Source organism: Sciurus carolinensis, chromosome 9 (genome assembly GCF_902686445.1).
Source record: "Sciurus carolinensis chromosome 9, mSciCar1.2, whole genome shotgun sequence".
In the NCBI taxonomy this organism is placed as follows: domain Eukaryota; kingdom Metazoa; phylum Chordata; class Mammalia; order Rodentia; family Sciuridae; genus Sciurus; species Sciurus carolinensis.
In genome coordinates, this window is record NC_062221.1 from 18288278 (window position 1) to 18315908 (window position 27631).

A 27631-nucleotide genomic window follows, 5' to 3' on the forward strand; every position below is an offset into this window, starting at 1 on the left:
TAGTGTTCTGACAATAAAGTCATCAAAATTAGGGCTGTAGGTGTAGCTCAGTGGTAGAGCACTTGCCTAGCATGTATGAGGCACTGGGTTTGATCCTCAGCACCACATTAATTAATTAATTAATTAATTAATTAATAGTGTTCATCTACAACTAAATTTTTTTTAAATTAATACACATTTTCATACTCTGAACTTGCTACCCCAATATCCTCACAGGCAACTCAAAACATTTTATTGCTTTTAGTATGAACTCCATCTATAAAGACCAAACAGCAGAAGCAAACAAAGAGAAGTTACAAAAAGTACTGTGCCCACCAGGGTACCATTAAAGCACTTCTAATATAATATCTTTTCCACAAAATAAACAAAATCAGAGTTAGAAGGATGATCATTAATTATCTGTCCTAATCCCTTGGTTCACAAATAAGGTTTCTTATGCTCTTCACCCAAAGTCAGATCATCAAATGTTAAATAAGGGCAAAGCTAGGGTAAAAGAGAAAAAAAGCATATCTGTAATACAAACAGGTATGTCTTGTCACTGTGTATGTTTGTTTTTGTGCCGAGGGGCACTTAACCACTGAGCCCCAGTCCCAGTCCTTTCTGTATTTAAAATTTTGAGACAGGGTCTTGCTAAATTGCTTACAGCCTTGTTAAGTTGCTGAGGCTGGCTCTGAACTTGCGATTCTCCTGCCTTGGCCTCCAAAGCCACTGGGATTACACGAGTGTGCCACTGTACCTGGCAGTATATTTGTTTTCTTGACTTTCTAACACAATAAGCTAATCTGAGCATTGCAGATCCTTAGCCTCTTTCCTATTTAGGGACTGATCTTTGATTTTACTGTTCCCCACATTTACTCCCACCACTCTACATCTTTTGTCTCCCAATGTGGTTAAAATATCAACAAACAAAGAGGAATGAAGGGAAGGGTAGAGGAATAGAAAAAGGACAGACAGTGGAATTAATCTGAAATAAATTTCCTATGAACATATATGACAACATCATAGCGTACGTCCCACCATCATGTGTATCCATAGAATGGGGTCCTAGTTAGAATAAGATATATTTCATGCTTATATAATTATATCAAAATGAATTCTACTGTCATGGATAGCTAAAAAGAACCAAGTTAAAAAAAACCAAAATAACAAAAGAGGTACTATACTTGGGTTCAAGACATATATCTTAACACAAATTTCCTCCATCAATAGCAATTCTGATTGCTCCTCTGTGGCCTGGTTCATACAATACAGCAAGCACTGACTGGGTATCTATAGCAAGGCAGTGAGGAAAACATTAAAGATGAAAAATTTCATAAAGCACAGTCCCTGTCCTCAAAAACTTACATCCCGTTGTAATTGTGTTCTTACTAAGAACATAAAAAATTGGTTTTAGAAAATGACTAAGAGTATACCACAATGGACAAAGAAAGAAAGAATGAGTCAGTTATAATTTATAATCACAGCCACAGGACATGTGAAGCCAACACACTTAAACCATCAGCAAGTATACCAGTTGGTGGCACTGAAAAACAACAAAGGGTAGGCAGGCCACCATAGAATATATAACATAAAAGGCCCACACTGGAGATTCCAACTGCCTTTTGTTCAGAGTTATACTAAGTAGCAAAGGAGGGACAAGAGGACATTAAGGAAGAGTGCTGCATTTAAGAAGCTTACAATCTGTAAGGGGTCTGCATGCATACAAAAATGTCACCTAAGGTAGCAAGCAAGCTCAGGGGATGTGATCCCTTATTCAATTTTATTTTACTCTGTGCTTTTGCCTAACACACTCATTCATTTGTATTTCTGTATAGGAAAATTCTTGCATTTTACTGCTTTCCTTTGTAGAACAGGTCACTTCTCTCCTCTACCTCTTTTTACTTTCAGAAGGTACCTTGCAAATGGAAGAGCTAGGTACAGAAGACAATCCGTACAGATACTAAATAGGTTGGCAAAGGAAAACACTTCTAAAAGGTACACTGAAACAAAGACCCAAGGAAAGTGAAGGAGCACACTGTGCAGCTATTTGAGGGGAAGAACTTTTCAGGCAAAGAAAACAACAAATGCAAAGTTTCTAAGATGGGCTTCATCTGACATAATCGAAGCAAGGGAGGCCATTAGAGCTGGAGAATAACCAAAGGAAAAAGCAGTAGGAGAAGAGGTCCAAGAACAGAGTCAGAGGGTAAAGAGCTTCACTGTCCAATACGATAGGCACTAGCATCAAATGGCTTTTTTTCAGCATTTGAAATATGGCTAGGAACTGAATTTTGTTAATTTTTAAAACATTAATTACAATAAAATTTTTAAAAACCAGTAGTGGACTCAGTGATTAGAAAACTTTTAAGGCTACTTGGAGTTACCTGGGCATGTGAATCTACTTTTTAAATTATATATTTTATGAAATCTGAATAGTAATTAAGTATTTCCAATAAAAATTTAGCATCCAAACTGTACAAAGTATAGATTTTGAAGAATTGATACAAAAAGTAAAATAATTCCATTAGTAACTTCTTACATAGATTACAGGCTGAAGTGATATTTTGACACATTAGTTCAAATAATATTAAAATTAATTTCAGGTTGGGGATACAGCTTAGTGGTAGAGCACTTGCCTAGCATCCCTGTGGCCCTGGGTGTGATCCCCAGTACCACAAAAATAAACACATACATACATACATTAAATGGATTTCATGTTTTTTTACTTTGATAGCATCACTACTACAAAATATTAAATAGAGACATAATTTGACCTGTTTTCATATCATTTTGGTTCCAATTTTAGGAACAGACAAATGTGAAGAGAAGGATGAGGGGCCACAAGACAGAAACAGAGAGGCCAGGTAGGAGGCTATCATCAGAAATGCTTGTATTTCAGAAACAATGATAGCCTGGGTTAGGACAAACGTTAGAGGGGTAGTTAAGATTCACTCAGAATCCAGATAAACAGGGTAGTCTGAAGTGACTGTCAAACTGGATATGCTGTCAGACAGACAGGATGTAGGGTATAAGAGAAGATAAGAGCCAAGGGCAACACTTAAAGGTTTTGCCTGAGCATCTAGAAAGATTGAGCTGCCAGTTAATGAGATAAGGAAGACTGTGGGAGGTGCAGATTTGAGTGGGAAGAGCAAAAGTTCAGCTTTGGACATGTCAGGATTGAGAATCCTATCAGACATCCAAGAGAGGCTGTCAAGCTGGCTGTGAATATGTAAGTCTAGAGTTTAGGAAAAAGTTGTGGGCTAGAGATACAAATCAGAAAGTTGTCAGCTTATAAACAGATGAGTTTGCTAAAGGAGTGACCATGGATAGAGCAAGGCCCAAAGTCTGTGCTCCACAACCAGGGTGGTAGGTAGAATTCTAGGAAGTCAAATCAGAGAATGAGGGAATAATCACCCTGACAAATCCTTGCAATGTGCAGTATATGGTAATGACAAAGATCTGACCACTGGATTTAGGAATAATGCAGGGCATCATGACCTTAACAACAGCAGTATAGTGGGGTGACACCTGTTTAGAGTGGGTATAAGAGAGAATGGGAAAAGAGAAACTAGAGAATGTTAAGTACAGACAATTTTTTCAAGGAGTTTCATGGTAAAAGGAAATGAAGAAGTAAGGTAGTAGCTGGAGAAAAGGAGAGTCAAGGGAGATTTTATTTCATTTTATTTTGGGTTTTTTTTTGAGATTTTATTTTTTAAGATGGAATAAATTAGTACATGTTTATTCACAGATGGAAATTCTTAAGAGAGAAGAAAAATTGATGCTACATGAGGAGGGGGAGAACTTCTAGAATGTTCATGAATACTGGAAAGGGAATGTGGTTTATTGATCAAAGAAAGCAACACCCAGAGTGAATTAACTAAGTAGTTATGATGTGAGAGCTAGTGGAATTTCTCTCTGAGTACTTCTATGTGCTAAGAATAAAAGAAAGAAGTGTTAAGTGGTTTGAAGATAGAAATGAAGGAATAAGACACAGACTGAATGAGCTAGGAAAGTTTACCAAGACTACTAGGGAATACTAAGAATCCTCTTGAAGTTTGTGATTATGAATTTAAAGTGAGAACAGTAAGCATGGCTATTTTTCTTCAGTTACACTTAAATGCACAGAAGCAGACATGAATAGGAGAGATGGATTTAACTAGGATTGGAATTTTACCAGGCAAGGAAGGAAAGGCTACAGGAAGGGTCAACTGAATGAAGGTATACGCAAAGATGTGATAACAATAATGGACCTACTAAAAATCAATGCAAAAGAGGTAGAATTAAGAGACTGTAGGTAACAGGCAATGAAGAACTGCTTGCACTGGAGTACTAGGAGTGATTTGAGAGAAGGTGCTGGCCAGGATGGTAGAAATTGAGTCTATGAAGAAATTTTAGTCACTGGTAAAATCAAGGTCTAGGAAATGACCATGGGATCAAGTACTTCAAGGTAATATTGAGGATCTGATCTTTGGAGAAGTCTAGAATTTTAGACACTGCGTAGACAATGAAATTTCCACAAATAATCACAGAAGTAGTGCTAGAAAAATTTACCACGAGCAGAAGCTATAATCCTTAAAAAATGAGGGAATGATCTGGAGGTCTATAAATGAATACAACATAGAATATGATGAGATTTAAAGATAGGATTTTAGAAAAGAGGGAAAGAGTAGGATCTGAAAGTACCAATGAGGAACTGGGAGGACTTCTAAACTATCTTGTCAAAGTATTATGAAGGATATAGGAAGAAAAAGAACTGAGAAGATTACCTGTGAGGCTAGTCAGAGTGTCAACAGACAAAAAAGCTTGGTGTATTGTCAACAAAAAGATGAAGGAAATGTTCAGAGAAGAGGCTGAGCATAAGGGAAGCCCAGAGAAAGAAACAAAATAAAAGCAAGGGATTGGTCCACATGGTGATACCTCCATCCTCCCAATGAAAGAGTGAATGTGCCAAGCAGCCAGCTAAAGCTCAGGGCACACTCTATGCCGAGGGTGAAGAACAGCAAAATTAATGAGAGTCATACTTGTAACTCTATAGCCTTTTGGCCTAGGGCTTCAAATACTTGAGCCAGCAAGCTCTCAACCTGGCTCTGAACTCACTTTACATATTCAAAGCTACAATAAAGCCATCGCAATGCATATATTAAAAACCTGTTGCATTTTATGATTAATAGCACTGCCCCAAAATTATATTATGTGCAATTGTACATGTAGCCCTCAGCAGAAAATCTGTGGACATCATATCTGTGAATTAGAGTTAATTCTAAGAAGTTGAGTGTAGAGGGGGAGATTCAAGATGGCGGACTAGAGAGAGGCTGCGTTCCTTGTCACTCCATAACTCGAGTTTCAAGCAGAGGATATCTGTTTCTTGGTGAGGCAGTTTTTGCTGCTTATCGATCCCCTGCTGTTTACCCACTTTGTCTACTATGATCATCTGCAGTCTGCCAGCCTATTGACTACTTTTTGAGTGCAGATTGCTCACTGTCTGGCGCCTGCCATCCACCATTTGCCTGCCTCTTGCCTATTCATCGCTTGCCTTTCACCTATCCATCACCCACCACAGAGGTTCACCTGCCGATGGTCTGACAGCAGCCAGCTGACAGAACGCAGACCGCCAGTGGAGCACCAGCTGCCTGTTGTTGCCTGGAAGCTCACTGTCACAGTACCTGCAGGTTTGGTTACACATGGCTGCTGCCATTTTGAGACAACAGCCAGGACCTGTAGGACCCCTGGCTGGACTGACTGAGCCCCGTCTCCAGGATCCCTCAGCCTGAGTGACCACTCCCTGCCTCCAAGGCCCTCAGACCGACTAACTACTCCCTGTCGCCAAGAACCCCAGACCAACGGCTGCGCCCTACCACAAGGACCCCCAGACCGACTGACTGCACCCCACCTCTAGGATCCCGCAACCAGTCCAACCACACCCAGCCTCCAGGACCCCTGCCCGACCAACCCACCCTGCCTCCAGTCAACCATGCCCACACCCTGTGCTGCAGCTCCCCATATGCTAACACATTTGGAAGACAGAGCAGCCATCTTGGATAATACTGGAAGTCGTATCTCCCATCTTTAGGTGGGTCAAATGTCATCCTAAGATGCCTGCTGGAGACTGGAAGCTCACTGTCAAGTACCTCTCATACATCAGGCTACTGAAGACTGGGAGATTTGAATACTGTATGACTCTTATAGTCTAGATTTTTAATTTTTTAAATTTTTTTCTCCTTATTGAAAATTTTAAAGTTTTTATTTCTTTACTTTTCTTGCTCTATTTTTCTTTTGTTTACCTGTTCCCTCAGAGTCTCTTTCTACCTTTTTGCATGCTAACAACAACTTCTTTTGATTACACTCTCTTTCTATGATCTAGAATTCCTATATATTCTTTTCTTATCCTCTTAACAACTACATCCTACACCCCTCCCCATCCTCTTTGTCCTCCATTAGAAACTGTATATCATATTGCAAATCTATTTGTTATACTGAAGACAATAATTGAACTCATTCTGTTTATTATGACAATATTGTTAACATCCTCATAGAGGCTATTTGGTTTAGGATTGCATATTGTCTGAACTGGGCACTGCTAATATTGATCTCCCCCTTAAAGAAGAGGTACTGGAAACCTATAGAGTCACTATAAACCTATAAAGGGGAAACTGTAATACCCCAGATCTGCGTTGCTAGAGGGGAAGATACATGAACAACATGAAAAAATAAGGAAAGAAAATGATCCAAATAAACTTAGATTCTATATTAATAGAACCCAGTGACAATATGATAGAAGAAATGTCAGAAAAGGACTTCAGATTATACATGATTAAAATGATTTGTGAAGCAAAGAATGAGATAAGAGAGCAAATGCAGGCAATGAATGATCACACAAATAAGCAGTTGAAACAACAAATGCAGGAAGCCAAAGATCATTTCAACAAACAGATACTCTCAAAAAAAAAAAAAAAAAAAAAAAAAAGGAAATCATTGAAATGAAGGAAACAATGAACCAAATAAAAAACTCAATGGAAAGCATGACCAACAGACTAGACCACTTGGAAGACAGAACCTCAGACAATGAAGACAAAATATTTAATCTTGAAAATAACGTTGACCAAACAGAGAAGATAGTAAGAAATCATGAACAGAATCTCCAAGAACTATGGGACATCATGAAAAGACCAAATTTAAGAATTATCAGGATTGAGGAAGGCACAGAGATACAAACCAAAGGAATGAACAACCTATTCAATGAAATACTATCAGAAAATTTCCCAAACCTTAAGAATGAAATGGAAAATCAAATACAAGAGGCTTACAGAACACCAATGCACAAAACCACAACAGATCCACACTGAGGCACATTATAATGAAAATGCTTAGCATTCAAATTAAAGATAGGATTTTGAGGCTGCGAGAGAAAAGCATCAGATTACATATAGGGGGAAACCAATACGGATAGCAGCAGACTTCTCAACCCAGACTCTAAAAGATAGAAGGGCCTGGAACAACATATTTCAAGCTCTGAAAGAACATGGTTGCCAAGAAGAATCCTATACCCAGCAAAACTAACCTTCAGATTTGAAGATGAAATAAAATCCTTCCATGATAAACAAAAGTTAAAAGAATTTACAAATAGAAAGCCTGTACTACAGAATATTCTCAACAAAATATTCCATGAAGAGGAAATGAAAAACAATAATGGAGGTCAGCAACAGGAGGAACAACCTTAGAGAAAAATCCACTCAAAGGAGAAACCAAGCCAACTTAAAAACCAAAAATAAGCCCAAATGACTAGGAATACAAATCATAACTCAATAATAACCCTGAATGTTAATAGCCTAAACTCATCAATCAAAAGACGTAGACTGGCAGAATGAATTAAAAAGAAAGACCCAACAATATGCTGCCTGCAAGAGACTCATCTCATAGAAAAAGACATCCACAGACTAAAGGTGAAAGGATGGGAAAAAACCTACCACGCACATGGACTCAGTAAAAAAGCAGGGTTTCCATCCTTGTATCAGATAAAGTGGACTTCAAGCCAAAGTTAGTCAGAAGGGATAAAGAAGGACATTTCATACTGCTAAAGGGAACCATAAATCAGGAAGACATGATAGTAAATATTTATGCCCAAAACAATGGTGCACCCATGTACATCAAACAAATCCTTCTCAATGCCAGGAATCAAACAGACCACAACACAATAATTCTGGGCGACTTTAACACACCACTGTCATTCTGGGTGACTTTAACACGCCACTGTCACCACTGAATAGATTTTCCAAACAAAACTAAACAAAGAAACCATAGAACTCAATAACACAATCAATAACTTAGACTTAACAGACATATATAGAATATTCCATCCATCAACAAGCGAATACACTTTCTTCTCAGCAGTACATGGAACCTTCTTGAAAATAGACCATATGTTATGCCACAAAGAAGCCCTTAGTAGATGTAAAAAAACAGAGATACTGCCTTGTGTTCTATCATAATGGAATGAAATTAGAAATCAATGACAAAATAAAAAACAGAAATTACTCCTACACCTAGAGACTAAATAATTGCTATTGAATGAAGCATGAATAACAGAAAACATCAGGGAGGAGATAAAGAAATGAGAATGACGATACAACATATCAAAATTTCTGGGACACTATGAAAGCAGTACTAAGAGGAAAATTCATTGCATGCAGCGCATTCTAGAAAAGAATGAAAAGTCAACAACTAAATGACCTAACATTACAGCTCAAAGTCCTAGAAAAAGAAGAACAAAGCAACACCAAAAGTAGTAGAAGACAAGAAATAATTAAAATCAGAGTTGAAATCAATGAAATTGAAACAAAAGAAAAATTCAAAAATTGACAAAACAAAAAGTGGGTTCTTTGAAAAAGTAAACAAAATAGACAAATCCTTAGCCACACTAACAAAGAGGAGAGAGAAAACCCAAATTACTAAAATTCATGATGAAAAAGGAAATATCACAACAGACACCAATGAAATACATAACATAATGAGAAGCTACTTTGAAAATCTATATTCCAACAAAATAGAAAATACCGAAGACATCGACAAATTTCTAGAGACATATGATCCTCCCAAACAGAACCAGGAGGACATACACAATTTAAACAGATCAATATCAAGCAACAGAAGAAGAAGAAGTCATCAAAAGCCTACCAACCAAGAAAAGCCCAGGAACTGATGGATTCTCAGCCGAGTTCTACAAGACCTTCAAAGAAGAACTCATTCCAATACTTCTCAAAGTATTCCAGGAAATAGAAAAGGAGGGAACCCTACCAAACTCATTCTGTGAAGCTAATATCACCCTCATACCCAAACTAGACAAAGATACATCAAGGAAAGAAAACTTTAGACCAATATCCTTGATAAATATAGACACAAAAATCCTTAACAAAATCCTGGCAAACCATATCCAAAAACATATTAAGAAGAGAGTGCACCAAGATCAAGTGGGGTTCATCCCAGGAATGCAAGGTTGGTTCAACATTCGTAAATCAGTAAATGTAATCCCTCATATCAATAGACTTAAGGATAAGAATCACATGGTTATTTCAACTGATGCAGAAAAAGCATTCAACAAAATACAAGACCCCTTCACGTTCAAAACACTAGAAAAAATAGGGATGGGGGAACATACTTCAACATTGTAAAAGTTATTTATGCTAAGCCCACTGCCAACATCATTCTTAATGGAGAAAAACTGAAAGCATTCCCTTTAAAAACTGGAGCAAACCTGGGATGCCCTCTTTCACCACTTATATTCAACATCATCCTTAAAATACTAGCCAGAGCAATTAGACAGACCAAAGAAATTAAAGGGATATGAATAGGAAAAGAAGAACTCAAGCTGTCACTATTTGCTGATAACATGATTCTATATTTAGAGGATCCAAAAAACTCCTCCAGAAAACTTCTAGATCTCATAAATGAATTCCACAAAATAGCAGGATATAAAATCAACACACATAAATCTAAAGCATTTTTATACATAAGCAATGAAACATCTGAAAGGGAAATGAGGAGAACAACTCCATTCACAGCAGCCTCAGAAAAAGAAAATACTTGAGAATCAATCTAACCAAAGAGGTGAAAGATTTCTACAATGAAAACTACAAAACATTAAAGAAAGAAATTGAAGAAGACCTTAGAGGATGGAAAGAACTCCCATGTTCTTGGACAGGCAGAATTAATATTATCAAAATGGTCATACTTCCAAAGGCGCTATACAGATTTAATGCAATTCCAATTAAAATCCCAATGACATTTCTTATAGAAAAAGAAAAAGCAATCATGAAATTCATCTGGAAGAACAAAAGACCCAGAATAGACAAAGCAATCCTGGGCAGAAAAAAGTGATGCAGGAGGTATCACAATACCTGACCTTAAACTCTACTATAGAGCAATAGTAACAAAAACGGCATGGTATTGGCACCAAAAGAGATACGTAGACCAATGGTACAGGATATCAGACAGTAAGACATACCCACATAAGTACAGTTATCTCATACTAGACAAAGGTACCAAAAACTTACAATGGAGAAAAGATAGCCTCTTCAACAAATGGTGCTGGCAAAACTGGAAATCCACATGCAGTAAAATGAAATTAAACCCCTATCTCTCACCCTGTACAAAACTCAACTCAAAATGGATCAAGGATCTAGGAATTAGACACGAGACCCTTCACCAAACAGAAGAAAAAGTAGGCCCAAATCTCTATCATGTTGGCTTAGGACCAGACTTCCTTAACAAGACCTCCATAGCATAAGAAATAAAAGCAAAGAATCAATAAATGGGATAGATTCAAACTAAAAGTTTTTCTCAGCACAGAAAACAATCAATAATGTGAAAAAAGAGCCTACAGAGTGGGAAAAAATCTTTTCCACACACACTGCAGACAGAGCACTCATCTCCAAAGTTTATAAAGAACTTAGAAAGCTTTACACCCAAAATACAAAGAACCCAATCAATAAATGGGTTAAGGAACTGGGCAGACACTTCCAGAAGAAGATATACAGGTGATCAACAAATACATGAAAAGTGCTCATCATCCCTAGTAATTAGAGAAATGCAAATTAAAACCACCCTAAGATTTCATTTAACTCCAATGAGAATAACTATTATCAAGAACACAAGCAATAGTAAGTGTTGGCGTAGATGTGGGGGGAAAAGTCACACTCATACATTGCTGATGGAGTTGCACATTGGTGCAGCCACTCTGGAAAGCAGTATGGAGATTCCTCAGAAAGCTTGGAATGGACCCACCATCTGACCCAGTTATCCCGCTCCTCGATTTATACCCAAAGGACTTAAAAATCAGCATACTACAGTGACACATTCACATCAATGTTCACAGCAGCTCAATTCACAATAGCTAGATGGTGGAACCAGCCTAGATCCCCTTCAACTGACAAATGGATAAAGAAACGGTGAAATATATACACAATGGAATGTCAGCCATAAAGAAGAATAAAATTATGGCATTTGCTGATAAATGGATAAAGTTGGAAAATATGCTACGTGAAATAGGCCAAGCCCAAAAACACCAAAGGCCGAATATTTTCTCTGATAAGTACATGACAATATATAATTGGGGGGAGGCTTAGTGGGAGAAGAAAAGAATGAAGGAACTTTGAAAGGTGTAGAGGAAAATGGGGTGGAAGGGGGTGGAGGACAGAAAGATAGTAGACTGAGACAGACAGTATTACCCTATGTACATGTATGATTACATGAATGGTGTAAATCTACATTGTGTACAACCATAGAAAAGAAAAGTTGTACCCCATTTGTGTACAATGAATCAAAATGCAGTCTGTAAAAATAAAAAAGATTTTAATAATAAAAAAAAGTTGACTGTAAATTCTACAGTGTGTGCTAAACAGGTACAGAGAAGAGGTGGGGGAGAAGGGCAGCTGAAGCAATTTTCTTCTTCAGAAAAACAAAAACAGCAGCAAATAAGGACTTGCACTGTACTGTAGGGAGTATTATGTGGAAGCAATTTACCTCTCATTAGTGATTGGCAGCCAAGATGGCTACCATTGATCTCCACCTCCTGGTATTCATGCCCTTGTGCAGTACCTTCCCTTGAGTGAGTACTGGACCCTATAGCTTGGTTCTAGCAAACACAATGCAACAGAGGTAATGAGATGCTATTTTAGAAATTTCAGAGTTCTCCCCACCATGACCCCTTTTTTCTCTCTGATGGAAGCTTATTAACTGATTATAAGTTCACTTATGGGAGAGTTCACCTGGCATGGAACTAAAACTCTGCCTGACAACAACAGTTGTGAGCACCAAATTGTATTCTCCTCCACAGCCTTCAGATGAGACTGCAGCTCCAACTGACCCACTGCCTGCAACCTCATCAGAGACCTTAAGCCAAAAGTCCCAGCTAGTTCACACCTACATTTCTGACCTACAGAAACTGTGAAATAATAAATGTTGTTTTAAGTAGTTAAGTTTTAGAACAATTTTTTACACAGCAATAGATGATCATTAGGTTTTTTGAATTTACCAACCAAACTTGAATAATTATTACAGAATAATACACATAACCAAGAGTAATGGAGACAAATTGGGCTTTCATTCACCCTTAGTAGTACCAGAAAAAGAGGAAATACTTGGTCATCTCAGAACACTGGTCAGATGTACTGACAAGGCAAACCAGAAACAGGTTCCTGTTGTCCTTCTGAATATAACGACCCATGACTAGGTCAAATTTAAGTATTTCATTAACATACACTGTTCTCTGTTTCCAACTCAGACATCATGTAGTAAAAGAACAAATGATCTGCATTTGCAGATTTTGTAATTATGGGGAAAACTCAAATTTTGAAGCTATTTCTTCAATAATAAGATGGTAATGTTATCATAGAGCTCAGAGTATGGCTCATATGAGATAACACTATAGGAAAATCCTTGTAAATAGTAAAAGTACCCTAATGATTTCAGGAGATTGACTTTGTACAAAAAGGGTAATTCCTTTAACAAGTTACTTAAACGCCCCTCTCATGTTGTTCATATTCATGAGTAAAGCTAAATTATTCAGACAAAGATACCTACCTCTACTTAACAGCAGCCCACTCTCTGACAAAATATTTTGCAAGAAATACACTTGTTTAGTGTTTTACAGTTAACAAAAGCATTTTCATAGCTAATTTCTCATTTAATTTATATATTAATATATTAAAATGTCCTAAAATATTACAAGAGCCAATGGAGAATTCTGATCCCATATGAAATTAATGTTTGGGGTTGGAAGTGTAGCTCAATGACAAAGCAGCTTACTTAGCATGTACAAGGTCCTGGGTTCAATCTCCAGCACCAAAAAATAAAATAAATAAAAAGTACATATGATTTCAATGTGATTAGTGAAGCCTACTTGGCTCATTTACTTTTTTTAAACCAATGATTGATAATTAAAAATGTAATGTCTATCAGTTCACAAACTATTAAGAATATTATTCATAATGTTCATCATTCAGCACTACCAGAGAAAATCCTGGTTTTGTGAAGATGGAAAAAAAATATAAATACAAAAACAGGTTGTTTTATCTCTACAAGGTTTCAGTTTATAGTTCTAAAATACATTTGGAAAAGTAAAAGACCCAGAATAGCCCAATTAATTCTAAGTCAAAAAGCAATTCTGGAGGCATCACAATATCTGACTTCAAATTATACTACAGTAACAAAAATTGAATGGTACTGGTATTAAAACAGACACAGAGATCAACAGTACAGAACAGAAGACACAGACAAACCCCACTCAATAGTCACCCTGATACTTGACTAAGGTGCCCAAAAGCATACATTGGTGGAAAGGCAGCCTTTTAACAAATGGTGCTACTGAAAACTTACCCAAATATAGAAGATGAGGCTAGATCATTATCTTTCACCCTGCACAAAAGTCAACTCAAAATGGATCAAAGACCTACACATTAGACAGAAACTATACACAACTCCTAGAAGAAAAATGGGGTCAACACCTACATACAGGTACAGGCAATGACTTTCTCAATAGGACCCCTAAAGCACAGCAAAGGAACAATTAAGAAACAATCATGTGAAGGGAGAACCTATAGAATGGGAGAAAATCTTTGCTAGGTACTCTTCTGATGGAGGATTAATATTCAGACTATATAAAGAACCCCCCCAAAACAAATAACCCAATTAATGAATGGTCAAATGAACTAAACAGAACTAAATAGACACTTTTCAAAAGAAGTACAAATTTCCAACAAATCCATGAAAATATGCAACATCCTTAGCAATTAGGAAAATGCAAATTAAAACTACAATGAGATTTTACCTCACTCCAGTCAAAAAATGGCAACCATCAATAATACAACAATAATAAATACTGGGAGGATGTGGAGAAAACAGGAACAGTGTTTGTACTGTTGATGGGATCGTAAATTAGTATAATCACTATGGAACATCAGTATGGAGCTTCCTCAAAAGACTAGGAATGCAACCACCATATGACCCAGCTGTACCACTGCTCTGTATTATCCTAAAAAATAAAATCTTTATACTACAGTGATACATGCATACCCATGTTTAAAGCAGCACAGTTCACAATTGTCAAACTATGTAACCAGCCTAGGGTGTCCATCAATGGATGAATGGATAAGGAAAATAGGATATATGTACAACAATGGAGTTTTATTCTGCCATAAGGCAAATGAAATTATGTCATTTGGGAAAATGGATGGAACTTGAGAACATTATGTTAAGCAAAAAAAGCCAAACTCAGAAGATCTAGTGTCGTATGTTTTCTCTCCATACATGGAAGCTACAGAGGGAAAAATGGAAAAGAAAGGTGTGGGGGGGACGTCTCATGAAATCCAAGTGAGATTCAGCAGAGTAAGGAAAGGGACAGGAGAAGTGGGAGGAAGAAGGAACAGGGAAGGGGAGGGGTGAACACAGGGGAATGATATTGGCCAAAGTATATTGTTAAATTGTGTGCATGTACAAATATGTAACAACAAGTCCCACCATTATGTACAACCATAAGGTACCAATAAAAAATATGGGAGAATTAGAGTCTCAGATTGTGCTATATTCCAAAAACCCATAAAGACTTAGGTTGTAAAACAAACAAGGCAAAAACAAAACAAAAAAAAAAAAAACAACTAAATTATCCTTGAAATTTCCTTAAATTGCTAATCAAGTGTAAGAAGCATGACTTACTTATACAGTCCTACATAGGAAGTTTTATTCCACCAACATCTGTGAACTACTGAAACAGACCTCTATAGACTGAATGCTTATTTCCCACCTGAAATTTTTATGTTGAAATCCTAACCTCTACTGTTGGAGGTGGGGTGCTTGGGAGGTAGTTAAGTCATAAGGGCACCACCACAAGAAGTCAATTTTTCTGTTATTTATAAGTTACCCAGACTGTGGTACTATGTTATAGCAGCCTAAACTAACACACAGACTAAAGAGAAGAACAAGTAAATCTGGACATCCAAATCATCCCACGTCAGACAACTATAGTCTCTTGAGGTTGAATGGGATGCCAGTAAGGAATTTTAAAGTGTTCTTGCTTATAAGAAGAATTATTCATTCTTTCTAATATTGAGCTTCTAAATTTAACACTTGTTAGTAGATGTGCGTCCTGTTGTAAGGTGTAAACAAGAAAGTTGTGGAGTCTCACCCTGGGACAAGTATATAAAAAAGGCAGCTGTTCACACACACACACACACACACACACACACACCACACACACACACAATTTAGTTTTTAAACCTATTTCAGGCTGAAATTTATTGTGTATCTTTAATTTATGGGGTAATATGGTAGGGTGCTGAGAATAGAGACATACGAGTCCCTTAAGGGGCTCATAGCACCAAAGAAACAGACGCGGTAAGCAAGAACGTTACAAGTATAACATGTAAACATGCATAAAAAGTGAACACTAAATAAAAAGTTGAAGATACAATTAACCAACACTAGGGTTGGGATGGAAGGTAATGTCTAAGCAATTAGGATGGTTAATCTAAAAGATTAGTACTAGTTTTCCAGGTAAAAAAGGGAAGGAAAGAGGAAAAAAAAAAGGTTAAGTACTCCAGGAAGAGCATAACACCAACAATACGAAAGAGAATTCTGAAGCAATAAGGTGTATTTGAGAAAGAAAATGCATTTAGTATTATAGTCCCATTGCACACACTTGGGAATACAAAACAATGCTGAATTAGTTTTGTTGTTGTTTGTTTTGCCATACTGGGGATTGAATCCAGCGCCTCATCCTGCATGCTAAGCATGACCTCTACAACTGAACTACAACCCCAGCCTGAAGTAGTATTTCATAATCCAGTCAATAAAGATTTACAGTATACAGGCAATGTTCTAGGAAATGAGCAAAGTCAAAAAAAAAAAAAAAAAAGTCTACTTTTGCAAGAGCAAAAGGAGCTAAGGGAGAAAGATCTTAAAAAGTGATAAACATAATTTTTAAAAAGGTGACAGTATATTAGAAGATGTACAGTATGAGGAAAATGTTCAGAATACTTTATTTCCAAGTCCTCATACTACAACTACACTGTCACCAGCTGGGAACAAGGGAAAGTGGAGGAGAGAGAGAAAGAGGTTTACTAAGATACACAAACCACTCAGAAAACCCCATGCCCCTAGTAATTCTAAACAGTTGCAGTACGACTGTAAGATAGGATATACCCTGTATCTCTGTGGAAGTGATTTTGGATGTCACAATGACAACAAGGTGCTACTAATATTTAGTGAGCAAGGACTAAGGATACTATGTCCTGGGGCAACAGGCCTACATCCCACAACTTTGCACTATCCAGTTATGTGGGGGAAAAAAACTTATAATTATCTGAGTCTAGAATCTAATTCCATTCTACACACAAACGCAAAATAAATTGTGTACCATGTTAATGTATGATTTTCCATGAATGCAATTCCTACATGAATTAAAAAAAAGAGGCTGTACTTTATCTTATTAGGAACTTTACCAAACATTCAGCCATTTCAGAAAGTCATATAAAAAATTACTCTTTATTGTATGTAAATAATTGCATGCCTTTATCAGTCTGCAGTGTGCTGTCACATTCACAGGCAATATACATTTGCAAAATGTCACTACTTATTACCTTCTGTTACATCAGTACCTGAGCACACTTAGTTACGTTATACATTAGTTTGCTGTCTTTCTCCTTTAGTGCAGCTGGAATATTATGCCAACTTTTTAAGTTATATGCGACAATAGTTATCTATGAATTTCATTTCAGGATAGTTAAGGAGTCACTACGACAATATTATAAAAGAGTATGATTGATAAGGTTGGGAGGTCACTCACTAAAACAGCTCTTAATGAGTCAGTCGACTGAGAGCCCCAAAACCTATTCCCAAATAGCATAAAACTTAATTGTGAGGGGGGCTTTTGGTACCAGGGGTTTAAACCCAGGAGTGCTTAATCACTGAGCTCAGGCCTTTTTAATATTTATTTAGAGACAGGATCCCATTGAGTTGCTTAGGACCTTGCTAAGTTTGCTGAGGCTGGCTTTGAACTCTTGATCTCCTGCCGCAGTCTTCCTTGATCTCCCTTCTGCAGACACGGGAGGACAGGCAAAATTTGAGTTTCTAATGCCTTCCAAAACCCTCAATCCAAAAAAAATTCATCACATTAATTTTCTAAAATGCCAAATAAATGCACTGCTTGGATCAGCTACAAATTCACAATTATTTATTTTAAACCTGGGACAACTTATCAGTTCGTACTTATCCCTAGAGATTACAGCTGCTACAATCCAGAATATCAGAAAACTAAATACTTTAGAGTGGCATATTACTAAACTGTGCCTTAATTTCAAATTTCACATTTCCCTCTGTTCTGGTTACATGCATGTAAGCTCATAACAAGATACAAAATCTGTCACTTGAAGGATGTTCTGGTAATGTAAAGTGCTTCTCTCTGACATGGATTAATTTCAAATTGCTAGACAATTTCTTCCTTGTGTTGAGAGGAAAAAACCCTCCATTTGGAACAATACAAAAAAAGGATAATAATATCACAAAGACAGACCTTTTACTTGCAGGCAGCTACAATGCCCTTCCTATGTATTCCAAAATTCTACTTGCCTACAAACAAGAAAAAAATAGAAGAAAATGTCCAAGCACTATTTAAAAATCCAAGATTTTGGCACAGGATTTTGTTGTTTGTTTTTGTTGTTGCTGTCATTCTGCTTGTTTTGCTCTTTGTATTCTGTTAACTTCTGGTCCCATTAAAAACCAATCAGATCTAAAACATTTGTTTTATACATCTCACAGAGCATTTTTGCAAATATTTTTATCCTTACTTTTTTTTCTCATGGGACTAACTGGTATTTTCTAGAGTTTCACAACATCCTCTCTCTCCAGATTAATCAAAGCTTTGCTTTTCTGTAGCCACAAGCAACTGCGAAAAGTTTCTAAAAGGTCACTTCACAGTTCAGTTGGGCCCCATCAGTGTGGAATGTAACATACTCAGAGCAATTAAGAATTCTAGAATGTAGTTGGATTTAATATCAAATACCAATATGAAACATACTAAAATATATAATTTTACTTAGTGTACTTGTATAGAGGAACTCTGACCTCTCAATAGGCGAAACACCTTGATGTCAAAAGAATTTATTAAAAATAAGTTTAATCAGTGCTAATAAAATTGAACATGAAATTCTAAAAATAAGGATGAGCACACAATTTTGTTTTTAAAAACAGGTAATTGTAGATCTGACCTTGACCAACACGCTATGGCAGCAAGCAGGTCAGTTTGGTCCAGTTCTGATTTCCCCAATAACAAATGACAAGGATGAACTAAAGATAATTTTGCAGGTTTTTCCAGGCAAAGAATCCATATGTTATATTCACAGAAAAAGGAGTATTTTTTTTTTTTCATAACAGAAAAGCCAGAAACAAAGCTAGATTAAAAGGGATCTGAGAGGAAGCCTTTATTTTTTCTGGAATTCCAGTGTGATAGCACATTCTTCTAGCCCTGTACACTATTAACAAGTACTATTTGTTAATGCTTTTATGGTCACAAAAACAAAGTAATTTAGCATTCATGCATCTAAAATCAAGTACTATGATATTTATCCTTTTTAAGTGTGGTGCAAATCACAAACAGCTATCTGGGTCTAAATGGTCTTTAAAGCTTCTCCCTATTAAAAATTGTGTTCATTAACTCTTCAACGTAGATGAGAAAGTCTGAAGACCAAGAAGAGATCACCCTAGATACAGTGAATGGGCTAAGGACCTATGGTGCAAAATACAATAATATGAAAGTCCAAGGGAACAAGAACCATCTCTGGACAGCATATCTAGAGCAACAGGCTTCACAGGAGTTTTACAAAGTCTAAGATATTCTCTATATTAGATGAAGTTCATTTAGATGCCTCCAAAGACAAGATGGTCAAGAAATCCACTGAGATGCATTCAAATACTTATTTCTCAGTCTTGACACAAGATTAAATCATACAACAATGATTTAAATTATAATTCAAGATTGCAACCATGTAATGACTTAAGAGATCCTGGGTACCATTTTATATGGTACACCTCAGCTCTAGTATTGTCTAGTCAGGCCAGCTACTGCATGACAATAAAGGGCCTTATTTGCTTCAATGCTTAGAGGCAGTAATATCCTTGCCTTGGAGCTATCCATGGTGCTTGACTCGGACTCAGCTGTCTCCTATAACAGTTAATGCATTAGTTTTCTTATCATAAAACCCCTCAGGATCTATCTGACCTCTCATCCACACTGTGGCCTGTGACAATCAGGGCAATGTTATGACTGACATCTGAGCTGTGCCTATTCCAGTTTGACTGTTTTGTTCCCAAACACCTTACTTTATCCTAACTTGGATCTCCAGCTAACTCAGCTTTGCATCCTAGACCCGTGACCATCTGCTTACACAAACTCCTTTCTGCAGACACAGTACACGTTGGGGGAGATCACCAGCATATACTAGACAAAAAAAATAAAACTTTAGAACCAAGTCCCCTACTCATGATACCTTATTTGAGTTTTAAAACCTTACTGTTATAATTTTTACCATTCTGATATGCTTTAAAATAACTTTTTAAGTTTTGGTGACTGACATTGCTTTGGACAAGCAAAGGAGTTAATATGGGTTTAAGAGAGTCTACAAACCCCTTGAAATTATACGACTCTTCGGGTATATGCATGTTCTTCTGAGAAAGAGAGTGTAGAAATGCTTATCCTGGAAGAGCTAAGAATCAATGATCAACATGTTGGTAACTCTCAAATAATGATCATTACCCCAAATTTAAGCCCTCAACCTTTATATCCAACTGCCTATTTGACACTTCTAAATAGGCATCTGGAAAACACTTCAACCCCAGCATACCCAAAATGAAACTTATTTTTCCTCCTTATTCTCCCAACACATTCCTCTCCTGAGCATTGCCATCTTGGTAGATGATACTACTTGGACGAAAAGGTAAAAAATTCTATGAGCCATGTTTGATCATAATGATCATCACAACTCTTTCCTTTTTTGTGTTCCTCTTATCCTATCAGTCACCACTCAGAGTGTTTTGAAAGCCTAAAATATTTTAACCCCTTGCCCCCATGGAGGCAAAAGAATGTGTCTTATAATCATATCCAGGTGGTACAGCTCTCCAACTATTAATAGAGCCTATGGACTGGAAATTCTATTAGATCATGATTTTTTATTTTTAATATGAAGTTTAACACTGCCTCATTATTCCTCCTCCCTTAATACCTATATTATGAATATGCCAGAGAATGAAACTAACTCTTTATTCTTCTCATTTATGGAATGGGTCAAAATGGGTTTCCTTCACCAAAATGACGGAGCAGGGGTGGAGGGGGATTGTCCTACAGAACTATTCTCAATTGAAATAACTTTAATCCCTATCTAAATAGTCCCAGGCATCACAGTACCACCATTCAGTGAAGGCAGCTGTTCACCAACTTCCAGAGGATAACAGGAATTTTATTTTGTCAAATAATACCACATCTGTACCCAGAATTCAAAATGGCAGATGGTTATGCAAAACAATTGTCAAACCAGAAATAAAAAAGACACAAGTCAAAATTACTGCAATTCCTAGCCCCTCACACTAAGTATTTTAAAATGTAATGAGAATGAGAGGCAATAGGAAGGCTAGCTCTTTAGGTAAAATCTGAAGACTCTACTTCAAGGTATTTCTGATTCTTGACAGTTTCAAGAATTTCCTGAGCACAAGGTATCCAAATTCAGGTGACAATCTTTCCTTAAAGACACAGCAAGATGTGTTAAATATACATGAGCACCCCTATTTTTCACACATCATCACTAAAGATCAGGAAGTTTATATTAAGTTCTTTTTTTAATATTCCCTTTTTTTGTTTTGTTTTGGTTTTCTTCTTTTCTTTTTTAAATTATTTTCTTTTTTATTTTTACAGACTGAATTTTGATTCATTATACACAAATAGGATACAGCTTTTCATTTCTACGGTTGGACACAATGTAGATTCACACCATTCATGTAATCATAAGTGTACATAGGGTAATAATGTCTGTCCAGTTCACTATCTTTCCTTCCCCCACCCACTCCTGCCCCATTTCCCTCTACACAAAGTTTTAATATACTTTTACTTATTTATTTAATTTTATGTGCTGTGGCTGAGGATTGAACCCTGTGCCTCACGTGTGCTAGGAAAGCACTCTACCACTGAGCTACAGCCCCAGTCCCTTGATTCATTTTGTTTAGGACCACCTCCTGTGCTTTGTAGAGTAAACTAATAGCAAACTTGAAGATACGCTGAAACAATTTCATTTTGCATTTATTATGAAAAACTAGGAGGCCAAATCTATGCTCTGAGTATAATAGGTTTAACTTCACAGAAATTTTTTTTTCTAATTATTGTCAATTGCCCACTTAAGAGAATAAATCAATATGTAGTGATAGGCAAGGCCAACAAATGCTAACACCTGTCAAGAGAGAATAAAATCAAAGAATATCTAACTTCAAATACCCTATGGAGGCCCAACAGCTGCTTGTCAGAAAAAGTATAAAGGCATTGGGAAAAGGTTGTAAAAAGCAATTAAAATCGACAAGTGCCTTAGATGTCTATATCAGCCTACAATGTATCATTCAACCCATTACAAAGTGACCAAGGTAAAATGCAACTATCTCCTAACAAGGTCTTTCAGGGGTGTTAAATTTCATTTCCTTAAGTCTAATTTATTGATTTTTTAAAAAGAGGTTTAAGAATCCTTCAGTGGTCCAAGATTCTGTGGACTTTTTCCTATTATATTCTTAAAGTTTTATTTCATGCTTCACAATAAAATCTACGATCCACTTTGAGCTACTTTTGGTAATAAGGTATGAGGTTGAGACCAATTTTTCTGGAGGGAGGGAAGGTGTGCTAGGGATTGAACCCAGGGCTTTGCTCTACCACTAAGCTATGCCCCTATCCTCAAGGGTCATTTTTTAACCTACAGTTAAGGAAATGAAAAGACAAATGCAGACCCTGAGAAAATACTTAAAAACACCCATGTAACACCCATGAAGAACTCATATCTAAAATACATAAAGAATTTTCAAAATTCAACACCCAAAAAGAACAGTCAAGTGAGAAAATTGGCAAAAGAAGAAATATTTCATCAGGGTAAATGGATGACACATATGCAAAGATTTTCAACATTACAAATCATTAGGAAAATAATGCAAATTAAGACCATGATATCACTGCACATCTAGAACAGCTAAAATAGAAAAATAACAACAATATTGAATGCTGATAAGTACGCAGAGAAACTGGATCTCTCATACACTACTGGTAGGAATATAAAATGGTACATCGACTCTGGGAAAGTTCATCAAGATAAACACACATTTACCATATGAGGTAATAACTTCACTTCTAGGCATTTATCTTAGACACCTCAAGTCAAGTCTACACAAAGACCTGTATACCACTGTTCGGGGCAGGTTATAATAACCAGAAAATGTAAACAACCAAAATGTCCACTAGGTAAATAATTAAATTCCAGTACACCTATACCAAGGGATGCTACTCAGTCCAGGACAAGGAAAAAACTATTGATACATGCAACAACTAGGATGGATCTCAAAAACATTATGCTTAGTGACAATGCCAATCTCAAAAAGTTACATATTGTTTGACTCCATTTATGTCAACAAAATTATAAAGATGGAGTTGGGCAGTGGTGCACGCCAGGGAGTATTGGGAGGTTGAGGCAGGAGGATTGAGAGTTCAAAGCCAGCTTCAGCAATTTAGCGAGGCCCTAAGCAATTTAGTGAGACCCTGTCTCTAAATATATATAAAAAGGGATGGGCATGTGACTCAGTGATCTCAGCAGTTAAGTGTCCCTGGGTTTAATCCCCAGTACCTTTCCCCCAAATTACAGAGATGGAGAACAGATTAGTAATTGTCAGCAGTTAAGGATGGTGGAGGGGTTGGGTTGGAGTATCTGGCAGGTGTGACTGTCAAGAGGTTGAAGGAAGGAGATCCTTGTGGTGATGGGACAGTTCTGTATTTCAGTAGTGGTGGTTACATGAATATACTCAAGATTAAAATGATACAGAAATATATACATTCTTATACCAATTTCCTGGTTCTCACATTGTACTATACTTATATACGATGTAACCAATCAAAGAACCTGAGCCAAGTATATGCAGGGGCCTCTCTGTACTTTGCAACTTCCTGTGAATCTATATATTTCAAAATAAAAAGTTGTTAAAAACGCAATCAACATAAAACAATCCAAAAGTTTGAAAAACATAGAAGGAATTTGCAACTTTGTTGGAAAGAGTGAGGTCATAATGGTCAATGCAAACCAAAGACGAATAGAGGCCATGGTGCCATGTAAAAAGAGCTGGACAGTTTATTCAACTCCCAAAGCAGTTCAATCAAGCATTTACTGACTACCTTGTATTTGCAAGACACAAGAACAGTGTTTTAAGCAATATTGGGGTTAAAAGAAAAAATTGAGCACTTAGGTCTGAATGAATTTCCTCTCCAAGACAAGAGCCTCCACAAAAGCAGCTTCCTTCACATGGAATGCTGTTCTCCTTTTTTTTTCTTTCTAGTTAGTTCTTACTCATCCTTGAACTCTCAGCTCAGTGTCACTTCTTCAGGAAAAACCTCTTAGATCTTCTCATTGTCCACCATATGAGATCAGTTTCTTCTACTACATGTTTGAACAGCACCCTATATGTTTCATTCATAATACTAATCACCGGTCATGAAAAACTGTGTGATTATTTGATAATATTTTCCTCTCTGGGCTAAAATCTCTAAAGGGACATAGATAAATGTGTCTCATCAATGTATTCCCAAATCCACTGCCATGCTTGGCATATGACAGAAGCTCAAAACATTAGATAATAAATCCATGCAAAGCTATAGTTCATATGTACAATAAGTTACTGGAATTTGGAAGAAACCAATTATTAACTTCAGCCTGAGAAGCCAGTTTATATGGAATAGAAGGTTCATGCAGATAATAAAGAATTTTAAGAATCTTGTTTTAGTTGTAGATGGACACAACACCTTTATTTTACTTATTTGTTTTTTTGTGGTGCTGAGGATTGAACCCAATGCCTCATGAGTGCAAGGCAAGCGCTTTACTACTGAGCTACAACCCCAGCTCCTTCAATGTGTACTTTAGAAGAATTAACATGAAAACGGACTTGAACTGAAAAAGTAAGACACTAGAGGCAATAAAAATAATTAAAGCCAACTGTGTTGGGGCACACCTATAGCCCCAGCTACTTAGAAGGCTAAGGTTGGTGGATCACTTGAACTCATGAGCCTGAGACCAGTAACATATTGACAACTTCATCTCAAAATAATTACTTAACTAAAATGACACTATGGAATTAAAAGGATACTGGGATACTGGTCACAAAACAATAAGGTCCTGAATGAGAGAGGCCAGGGAAATAGAAAGATGTGAGAAACACTTAGAATAAAGAACAACAGAGCTTAACAACTGATTAGATAAGGAGGAATGTAAAGGGGAAGAGTCAAAGAGAATTCAGGAGATTCAACAGTGAAAGATAGTACCATTAACAGAAGTTGAAGTCATGACTAAGTCCTCTTAGGAAAAGGAATGTGCTTTGTTGGATGTGATGGAGGCATCCACACAATTTAAGATATGATATCAGATGTTAGAGAAAAGTCAAGGTTGGCAATGTAGATTGTAAATGGAAGAGTTAAGGTTAGCAGAATGAATGAAGTTTCTGAGGAAGAAGGTAGAATGGGTCTTAGATAGAAATCATTTAAAACAATTTGATTCTCCCTTGGTCAATGTACGCATTTATCTAACTCAAGCGTAATCCAGATAATCAGCTGCTTGACAGTATTTCTGATATCCTCCTTGCCTTCCCTAAAGCACACAATACACACCTTTGTACTTAATCTGGTACACAACAAGTAGCTTTTAAAGGAATCAACCATTCAATTTTCTGATTGCTGCCTTAGGTAGTAGTCTGAAAGGTTGAAGCTTCTCTTTCAATTAGTAAAATCAGTGAACAGAGTTTAAATCAATTATCCAAGGCTTTGGGAATTCAGAGCTTTGGATAAATGATTTAAACTGTCTAAATTCATTTAAACAAAATAAGAAAATGAAACAAATGAAAATTTTCAACTGTATACACTATAGGTGTTGGTAACATACAAAAAGTAAAGGTGAACTGAAGGATAATGAATGTAAATGACAAAAGAGAACTGAGGATAGTCAAAATACATATATACAATTTTTACAAATGAGGGAGACATCATTGGCTGCTCTCCCACAAAACATGAGCATTACATTCTAGGTGGACTGATGTACTAATCTGCTTCAATACTTGAGTGAACAGTATTCTTCTAGTTGCAGTTTAAAAATAAGAAAAGCTAACAAAATGGATTGGGAGACAAATTTGTTGATAGTCTCCCAAAATTAAATTACCACTGTATTGTCAAATTAAGCCCTTTCAAGGTTGCAGTCTGCCACGTAACTCTAACCCTGAATCAAGCAATGTCCTACGTGTTTTCAGACAGGCCTGTCCGTGAGAGAAGTCAGGGAAAAGAAACTCCAGGAACCTGACAAGTCATCTATAATTCAACTACCCTCTCAACATCAGACTGGCTTCCACAAGTTTAAGAGATGGTCATTCTTTGTCTCCTTATTTCCAACAATAACAAATGAACCACTGGTAAACTGACCAGTCTCAAAGTCAGACAGCTAAAATTGGTTGTAAACCCTAAGAAGTCATCTCCCAGTAACTTTCACTGTTGGTCCTATTCTATCATGGGCAACGCAGGGAAGGATGAACGTTGTCGTCCTGTTTTTTAACTTAAAAACAAAAACGAGGTGTTGCTTCTTAACATATCAGTACATTCCTTCTCTTAATAATGAGGTCATCTAACCATTCCCCTTCAAGAAAAAAGGAATATCAGGCACAGGGAAGAGAAAGTCCATTTATTAGGCTCTTAAGCCGTGACCTCCGGAGCAGAACACAGGCAGGGGGTTTAAATAACCTCACACACAGAAGAGTTGCAGCTGATATGAAATCCCCATTGCCAAGAGGCAAGCTCGAGCCGGTGCCCAGGTGCTGGGATGCGATAAAAGACACACGGACCTGCCTGGCAGCTCTGAGGCCGCGGGGGCCAATGAGCCTGCACCTCTTCTTGCCGAAGCCCAGGGGAGCTGAGTGGGCGCTGGTTCCCAGGCCGGCGGCAAGCCTCACAGGGCAGCGCGCTCGGCCCGGGAGAAGCGGCATCGCCGGGAAGGCTCAGTGAAACGCCCGGCCGGACCCCAGCCGCGCCGCGGGGCGCTGCCTGTGGCCCAATCCCCGCGCCTGCCGGACGCCGCGCAGGGAAGCCGCACTGGTGGGAGCTGCCGGAGTTGGCTCCACCGGGGTCCCGTCTATCAGCCGTCCACCCTCCCTCACTCCCGGCCCAAGCCGCAACCAGAGGACACCGCAGGGGGTGGTGCCCAGGAGACGCACCGCGCTCGGGGGAATGCGGCAGGCGGGTCCCGGGCTCCCCGGCAGGGAGGCGGCCGCGGCGGGTCACTCACCGAGAGGACGCTCATGCGGATTGGGGTCTCCAACAGGCACGCCATCTTGAGCCTTCCCACCCGGCTGCTGCCGGCGCCGGCGCGGGGGCCGGCACTTTCGACAGCCGACTACTGGGCCAACGGGCAGGAACCTCTGCAGAAAGTCAGGTAGGTAGCCGACAACCGACCACCCTCTGGATGCCGCTCAAGTGTGGGAAGGGCCCGCGGAAGGGCAAGCAAAGGGGACCCGCGCCAAGAGCCTCCTCACGAATCGTCCTCTCGGAAACGGCAGCTACTGTCAGCCTGGGTCAGAGGTGGGCGCGGGCAGCGGTTTCCGCATGCGCAAAGCTCTGCCGGCCCCACCTGCCGCTCGCGGTGGGTGGAGCCTCGGGGGCGGAGTCTCGCTCTGGCGCTGCGAGCTGTCCAGACGGATAAATTGCAGTTTATGCCTTCACGTATTCATATTCCGGAAAACTAGTACGTGGAGCCACCTACATAGTTTAAAGTTCATTTTCACATTCGGTATCTCTCCATTTGCACCAAACTCCTAGCGTCATTATCATCTCCATTTTATAGGGGGGAAACTATGATCT

The 27631-nt window shown here is 37.9% G+C and overlaps 1 protein-coding gene across 3 annotated transcripts in view; it reads right to left on the bottom strand.

Annotated features, from left to right (window-relative positions):
• Armc8 (armadillo repeat containing 8) overlaps positions 1-27325 on the bottom strand; it is a 109232-nt gene extending 81907 nt beyond the window's left edge. For all 3 annotated transcript variants that reach the window (XM_047564709.1, XM_047564708.1, XM_047564707.1), the window contains exon 1: positions 27060-27325. Coding sequence is in view for 2 of the 3 variants with exons in the window: in XM_047564708.1 (XP_047420664.1) it covers positions 27060-27104 (45 nt within the window). In the remaining variant the exon portion in view is untranslated. The remainder of the gene's footprint in view (positions 1-27059) is intronic.
• Between the last annotated feature and the right edge of the window lie 306 nt (positions 27326-27631).